Genomic DNA, 8,352 nt, shown 5'->3' on the forward strand with positions numbered 1-8,352 from the left:
TAAGAAACGATACGGCTAAATGTATAATGGATTCGGAAACCGGTGTAATAAGGATAAGGTGAAAGAATGTGAATAAATTTTGTAAGTATTATTGAAGATATCTCGACAGTGACAAATACTGAACTCGATAGCGACAAACTCTCGGGTTTCGATTCACATCCGCTGCTATTTTCGCAAACGTTACTCATTCAACCGTCGAACACGTATTGCAAATTTCGCGAATGCATATTTCATTTCACCAGGTAGCCCGGTGTCTTGTTTGACTTTCATGAAGATCGAGGCTCGCGGAAACAAACAGTGCCCGGAGTCTCCGTGCTTGTGAGACAACGGGAAAACGTAATAATGGCACGCAACAGTCGTACGAAGTTAAATACGTTCGCGGGACAACTGACTCGATTCCCAAAGTTAATTAAATATTCTGTATCAGGAAAGAAACTTCGAAAATAAAATCCATCTACATGTAGGTAGAAGGGTTTTTTGATGGAAAATATGGAAAATATAAGTTGAAAGAAAAATATTATATTAAAATAAAATATAATATTATTATTCTGCCCTTCAAAACATTACGAACTTCTCGAACAACCCAACATTAATTCGACCAAAATTATGCCCAACTCTGTTCACCACCAATTAATTTCAACGATCAAAAAGAATTATTTTTTGATGACTACAAAAAATGTCAACATATTTTTTCCATATTTGATTGATAAAGCAACAGTAAATCAAGTTTTTCTAATTTAATTGCAGTTAGTAGAAATGGAACTGCACCTCTTTAGCTCCAGATCCTCGATTCCCTCACGAGTGCAAAATTACGCTCGATTCGCGAGGCTGTTGACGCTCCTCGGGTCTTCACTCGGGCGCGGAAAACGCGATGATAAGACGAGTCCAAGTGTCGCCGGAACCGCTAATCGGTGTCTGGACCAACGTCCACCGCGATTTCTCGGGTAGGAAATTAGAAAATTGCCGGCTACCACGCGTTTCCTCCGATCGTGGTCGCCACGATCACGCATGCATCGCGTGAAGAAGCTTGTGGATCCCCCCCGAGTACATATACAGGGTGTAACAAAAATGTTGCAAGTCCCTGAAATGGGACACTCGTGAGGCGACTTGGAACAAGTTTTTCCTTAGCAAAAATGTTATCCGAGGCTTTGTTAACGAGATATTAATAAAAAAAAACACCGACCAATCAGAGCGCGAGTCTGTCAACCGAGTTCCCGCGGTAACGTTGGCTACCAATCACAGCGCATAGCCAACGTTACCGCGGGAACTCGGCCGGAAGACTCGCGCTCTGATTGGTCGGGGTTTGTTCGTTAATATCTCGTTAACAAAGCGTCTGATAACATTTTTGCTAAGGAAAAACTTGTTCTAAATCGACTCACGAGTGTCCCATTGACCTGCAATATTTTTGTTACGGTCTGTATACATAATTAACTTGTTTTTGACATCCCTGCAGCCTCGAGATCTAGTTTCGTGGGCGGATTACGTCAGGGATCAATGAATCGTTACATAAGATCGACGTTATCGGACACGAAGGCGCGTGGAGCATCGATCGATCCCCAACCGCAGACGGAATTGGATCCAGATATCGTTCTAATGCTGGATAACTGTTTCGAAGTTGAACCTTATATGAGACTCCTGTCAGAAAACCAGGTAGAGTCCATTCTGGGATAGCTTTAGGTAGGGGTGGGGTGGAACGCCTGGTTTTTAAATTCTCGAAACTCGAATCCGAAACTTTGTAAGATTTCGAGACTCTCGAAACTTGAGGTGCTGATTTTGTTTTTTAAGAACTGAGGACTGAATAAATTTTTCGCATAAATCTTCATCGACTACAGTTAAACAAAACCCAGACAAAAACATGTAATGTAACTTCTTGGGTTTTGAGGGATTTCGGGAAACCCGTCCTTAGCTTTAGAAATTTTAGATGACTCGATGTAGATCAGTTTGGATTTTGTTGCTTAGAGATCGTTCAGTCAAGGACTATTTAAATGTAGATAAATATTTTGGGGGACCAAAGATACCATTTAATCAAGACGACCTATTCTAAAATGCTGATCTAATCACCGTTTCGCCAGCGAACCCGGTCGACTCTAGTTTTTCTAGTGGGAGTGGACTGTTTACTAACTTCTTATGATTTCGTAATTCGTAAAGTTGATTATCTTTGAGATCCCGCCGTCCAAGGATCATGAAAGGTAGATAGGCATCTTGGGTCCGAAGGTTTTAGTTTCTCAAAATATCCAGCTACAGAATACAAATGATTCACGGTTGAACAGAGGTTCCGGGGGGCGAAGAGTTCAGAATGATCGTCAGACGTGTATCTCTAATAAATAAAGAATGTTTTTATTAATCGGAAAATTGCGACGTTAATTACTACAGAACGAACCAGACACCTGTTCTGTATTCGAATAATTAATCGGCTGAAACTGCTGTTTTTTTTTTCTTCAAGGCCGTGACAATCAGACGAACAATTTCAACGCTACGATAAACATATTTTTTCATCGAACTTTGGACTCAGACCGAGAGGAACGTGTCGGTAATACGTCCGTCAGAATTGGGATAGTGAGTGAGATACGCAGATTAACGATGCTTTCACCCACGCGGGAACACGTGCTTACTGCTTCGAACTCGAAGCCATGATCACGTGTCCCATAGTGGTATCAGATTCGGTGCACGTTTTTCAGCTTGAACGAATGGTCTACTCGGGACCATTTGCTTGGAAATCATTCTGCGGTTGACTATTTCTGTTGCGAGAGTATGGATTGGACTGTACCTTCCTCTGATCGATTGAAATAGCCGCAGGTAAATTGGAAATCCCAGTGGACCTTAACCCCATTGGACCCTAACGCAACAACGGTCTGACGAGAAGATTATTTACCCCAAAGTGACCATTGTGGAAATGGTTCTTAATATACCGTGTGTTCCACGTAAACGATATTGTTCGTTCAATTTAGAATTTCTTTTACAGGACAGAAAGAATAGTTTTGTGTTTAGTAAACTATTGTTATTAAAGGGCTTTACGTTGTTTGTAACGATTTGGGTTTCCTCTAGATATCCTCTGTATACCCAAATTTCGTCGATTCTCAAACTACGTACATGCAACTGAATGTGAAATACAAAAGAATTAGAGAGATTCTAACTACAATAAATATTATTGTTATTATTACCTATAGTTCAGCACAATTTTACCCGAATTATCGACAGTGAAAACTACCAGCATCCAATAGCCTCATTCTGATCTTTAAACAGTTAACAAGACTACAGCATTATCTATCAAATGTGTCTACCCAATCAAAAACTCTTATTTTATTATAAAAATCAGAATTTCCAGGTATAAACCATAAAAACTAGCGATTTACTTTTCTTTATCTTCTATTCCTTATTCCAAACACTTCATCCAGACAATGGATACGCCAATCCCTATCCCAACCAAGTATACCTCCGCCATCAGGGGAACGAAAAATGAACAGACCCAATTAAACAAACAAAAATTCTCCGCGATTACTTCATTCGTATCATCCTCCACCGCACAAAGCTCGAGAAGAAGTGCGTATATACAACAATCTATCCAGTCGAATCGTTGCCAGAGAACCTTTGTCCCGCTCCGAAATAAATTCGGAATCCCTTGGTTTCAAGGCTGCATCAATACCAACCCCCGCCACCCGCGGCACAGTTCCCGACCCCACGTGTAATGGTCGGAGGGCTATTAGCAACCAAAAGATAGAGAGAAAGAGACGAAGACTACCTAAAGGGCCCGAGACAGTTTCCCAAGATCACGTGGCTAGCTCGTGATGCACTACGTACTACGTGACTGTTCTAACGTTTCCGTCAGACGGCCCTTAATCTGCCGCAGCCGCGGCGTCCTCGTTAGAACTTCTCCAAGACGCGCGTCAATTGGTTCGTCTACCGTTCCACCGACCAATAAAGACGCTCCGTCGAATATACACTAGGACGGACCAATGGACTCGTCCGATATCGCGACTAGGTTCATACTAGGGAGATGCGAGGTCGCCACCAGAGCGTCAAACGTCGTGCCGCAAGTAGGTTTCAGTAGTTGTTTGTGTTCAGCCGTAGAAGCAGCAGGCGAGACGGTTTACCACTGGCGCATTTTACTCAGCCATCGAGCGTCCGTGAGAGAGAACCTCTCGCGTTTCCAACGTCACTGGTTCTTTCGTAAATATTGAGGAAAGTCACAGTCCAGTCACCGAAGGATGGGCATATTCCGCGAGTTCCCTATCGTGTTCAAACTCTACAAGAAGTACAGCTAGTCTGGACCGTGGACGAGCAAGCCGGCGTGTGTAACACCATCGTTCCTATATACGTGCGAATTTATGTGGCGGACCGCCGTGACACGACTGTCGTCCCCTATCGTTCGTGTAAACACCCGAGAGAGCCAAGGTGAGTCGGAACGTTCTAGGCACGTCGTTTAATTTATCCTGGATGGACCCGCGTGCGCTCGGAGCTCCTGACCACTCTCAATTGGCCCCTCCTCTTTCGACGTTTGGGAACGGTCCATCCCGTGTTTCCGTCGTATAATTAAACGGCGCAGACGCTTGATCGACGAGGATCGATCGACCACGGTCTCGTACCCCACTGTGTGTGTTTACGTCCGTCGTTCCCACCGATCCAACGGGGACAAAGAGGACGCCGAACTGATCGAGAAACTTCCTCGGACAAATGCGCAAAAAATCTCTCCTGTTCGAATTGAGTATGCTGGTCTCTCAGGGTTTTAAATCCGGTTGGTCAGACCGACCCGTTGAACTTGTGATCTGTTCTGTTGGGGATTTTGAACTACGAGCGCAGAATTCATGGTTCCTGAATAAATCGTTTTAATCCGCAATTTCTCCTGTTGGTGAATTTTGAATTGCAAACACAGAATACACGATTCTATTCCATCACGATTTCTAAATAAATCGTTTGAACTCGCAATCTGTCCTGTTGGTGGACTTGGAACTACAGAAGTAGAATTCACGATCCCTAAGTATAATCGTTTTAACCGTCAGTTTCCTAATTACTAGTCCACTTCTATTCCCCTGTGACATTTGTCCGTTGATACAGGTGCAGAAAAGACCCAAAGCGCCTGACCGAATAAGGATAGAAGCTATTTTATCATTACCAAGCTATTGTCGCGAACAAACTGATCGTTTGAACTGCCCTTTCGCGCAGAGGGCAGTTTTTGCGATAACTTCTAGAGATTCGTATAGTCCTTGGAAGAGTTTAATCGCCAGTGAAGAAGAAGAAAAGCGGATTGATCGAATAAGGGCACACAAGGTTTCCTCATCTTTTTCCGCGAGGTTTGCTGGAATCTACCGTGCGTGGCGGTTGACCAGTCGAGGGTCACGAATTCCCGGGAAACATGCTATTCCTGTTCCCATCGAGCTCTCCACAACGCACATGGATAACCACGATCGACGACCAGTCCCCCAAGTTGTGGCGTGCGCGTTCACTGGTTGTACAAAACGACATTACTAATCTGTGGAGGGGAACGGGGGACATAGACGGCCTGGTATATTACGTTCAACCGAACCGGTCCGCGAGTGTGTCATAAAACTGCTCTCATTGCGAAACGGTGTGCGTCGTACTGGGCCAGAGCCTCTGACAGGTTCACTTCGGTGTCGTTTTAGAGTCTAAGACTTAGACTATGACAATTCACGACCACGAAAGGTACAACAAAATGGCATGTTTCACCAAATACACGTTCCTATTCCCCTTCGATATTGCCTGAGATTTACTGCAATTGCGGTTCAGACTGTTGCAAAGCTTCGGCAACGCGAATATTGAAAGTCTGTTCAGTGCTGATCGAAACGTTTCTCCGTGATCCTCCGACTCGATCGTCAAAGTTCCTTCGTCCATCGTGGTACGCTCACCGTGTTCTGTACTATTCAATCATGATTCGATGAAAATCTGGTCGCTTCAGGTCTACTGCGTTGTGCGTTGATTGGGCAAATAAATAACCGTAGAATTCTGTTGTGTTTCCAGAAGGAATCAACGGATAGTCACTGTGCTTTGACCACCCAGAACGTAAACAATCGCGGGAACAATACCAAAGACAAGTGTGAATACCATGAGCGCTACCGAAGCAATAGCAACCGGCAGGATGTCGAATACTGCAGGACTGATGGAAACGGATGGTGTATCAAACATGCTCAAAGGTAGGAAACCTCGGTTCGCCGGTTTACAATCGACCGATAACCCGTTAGGGATCGATCGAAATGACGTAACCAAACGATTTCATACAGTTTCACGATTATCACCACGTGACTGCTCGCAATTAAATGCATGTCTTCTTTATTCCGTAGATGGAAGTAAAAACGGTCCACCGTTGCTGTTTCGGCACGCATCCATGCAGAGGATCCGCCATTGTTGCCAGAATCTGAATCTCTTCCCGTATCTACTGTACTCGTTCGAGAACTCCAAGTCCCACCCGATCGCCCGTAAGGTCCATTTGTACTTCGGTCTGATCCTCCAAGGTGTCACAGCCCGAATCTTCGTCCTGTACAAGACCATCAGACAGTCCCTGGTCCGTGGTATCCGTCAGGATGACCATCAACAGCAGCTCCAGGAGTCCACAGATGTCAGCAACGCCACTAGCAAAGCGACAGTCAGGATCGAAAGGTTCGGCCGACGGAAACGGAACAAACAGTGCCCCCTGTTCCTAACCGTAGCTATTTATTTCGCGCCGTTGATATTGCTCTGCCAGACGATTGGACTGCTAGGTCTGATGGTGCTCAGCAAGTACACACCAGGCTTCATCTTCCTCACTTCCGCCCTGCTGTTCCTCGGCTGTATCTCGTTGAAGATCCTCTTCCACGAGACGGTCGAGCACACCGCCAAATACGAAAAGAACAAAGTGCAATGAACCCGCCACCAATCGACTGTTCCGCCGTTTACATACCGCGATTAGACTGTTCAACGGGTAGCTAGTAGACCTGACAGACTATTGAGAGTCTCTCTTGGCCTCCTTTCCAATAGTTGTTCCCAACTTGGACACCTTGAACGGTAATCCCCGCCGATACGTTTATCGCTGTAACGATCTAGCTGGTCGATGCAACCACCCCCGTGTCTCTCCGTCAACCGTTTCGATGGCTTCTTCGTAGTTAAGGTCTCGGGTAGCGGCCCCCCATCGGTCGGCTTGCCAGTTCCACGAACACATATCTTCCGTTTTCTTTTTTTTTTTTTTTTTTTTTCGTACATCGCGCCAAGATCGTCGTTGCAACCGCGTTAGAGGATATAGGAGAGGATGACGCGCGAACGCGACTCTTCCTGTATGTAGCTTCTTACGAAATGCTTCGAACAACACCCTAACGTAGTATGTAATTATTTCTCCGTTTTCCGCCGATCTACTCTTAAACAGAATGTAATTCCGAGAATTATTAAGTGTTTCTAGGAATCGAGAGCAATATACTTATAGGGAGTTGTCTGAACACATACACACACACGCGGTCGCGACACACCTTATCCTCTGCAGCAGAAGACTGAGAATTTGTTTTAACTCGTTTATTTTTTTCTTTTTCTTTTTCCTCCTTTTTTTTTTTGTACATAAGGATATATAAGCGAGGGAAACACGACACGCATAACGATATAAAAAAAATATATATAGATATATAAATGCGTGAAGAAAAAAAAAAACGTTTACTCTATCTATATATATATATATATATCTCACGAAGTCGTTTGACCGCCCATGGAAGGACTTGGTGCGTCCACTGAACGAGTTTATAGGCTTAATCTGTGATGAAGTGGAGCCAAGTGTATCTTTTTCGTGGCCACTTGCTGTCCCCCACTTACTTAAATACGATAAGGAAAATACAATGTTTTACGCCGTCTTTCTTTTTAAATATACGTTACTTACACACAACTGTCTCTTCTCTTTTTAATAGGAATACTGTTGCACGTTCCATCCTGCGAGATTTACCTAATACCAGTATAACATAGTTAGAATAAGTACAGAGGAACATATCCAAACGTTCACAAGAACACTGTGAACGTGTTTTCCGGTCCCGTTTGCCATCGGTTGCATGTCTCCAGCGTACGCTATCACCTGGGCAACGTAGCTCTGCTCGTGCACGCTGTGAAACAGGTGAGACATCGGTCCTACGAAATGAATATTCATCGCGATCATTATCATAATCGTTACACGCTTCGCTCCAGGCTCCCTGTGTGACTCATTGTGTACCTATTGCATATACAGCTACGTCACCGCCGCCGTGATAAGCCTCGTCCGATACGATGGCCGCTTGTTGACTGTACGTGAATTCGGTGGTGTTCTGCTCTGATGGATCTGACCTGACCGAACTGTTATCCTTAACAACGTACGCGGCGTTATTCGGCCCTCCTGTGCTGTATGTCAGCGTCGTG

At 44.6% G+C, this 8,352-nt stretch overlaps 2 protein-coding genes across 2 annotated transcripts in view; one reads left to right on the plus strand and one right to left on the minus strand.

Moving 5' to 3' along the window:
• Positions 1-4,062: 4,062 nt before the first annotated feature.
• On the plus strand, positions 4,063-7,852 carry LOC107194187. Its single transcript, XM_015583765.1, has 3 exons — positions 4,063-4,392; positions 5,974-6,146; positions 6,294-7,852. The coding sequence occupies exons 2-3, from the start codon at positions 6,059-6,061 to the stop codon at positions 6,851-6,853; spliced, it is 648 nt and encodes a 215-aa protein (XP_015439251.1). The 5' UTR covers positions 4,063-4,392; positions 5,974-6,058; the 3' UTR covers positions 6,854-7,852.
• The window catches only part of LOC107194188 (alkaline phosphatase-like), a 3,944-nt gene continuing 2,561 nt past the window's right edge, over positions 6,970-8,352 (minus strand). Inside the window, exons 7-8 of the mRNA XM_015583766.1 lie at positions 8,171-8,352; positions 6,970-8,088 (exon numbers count right to left, since the gene is read on the minus strand). The exon at positions 8,171-8,352 is cut by the window's right edge and continues 40 nt beyond it. Coding sequence (XP_015439252.1) covers positions 7,910-8,088; positions 8,171-8,352 — 361 coding nt within the window. The 3' untranslated portion in view covers positions 6,970-7,909. The remainder of the gene's footprint in view (positions 8,089-8,170) is intronic.

This window comes from Dufourea novaeangliae, unplaced genomic scaffold (genome assembly GCF_001272555.1).
Source record: "Dufourea novaeangliae isolate 0120121106 unplaced genomic scaffold, ASM127255v1 scaffold21, whole genome shotgun sequence".
Lineage (NCBI taxonomy): Eukaryota > Metazoa > Arthropoda > Insecta > Hymenoptera > Halictidae > Dufourea > Dufourea novaeangliae.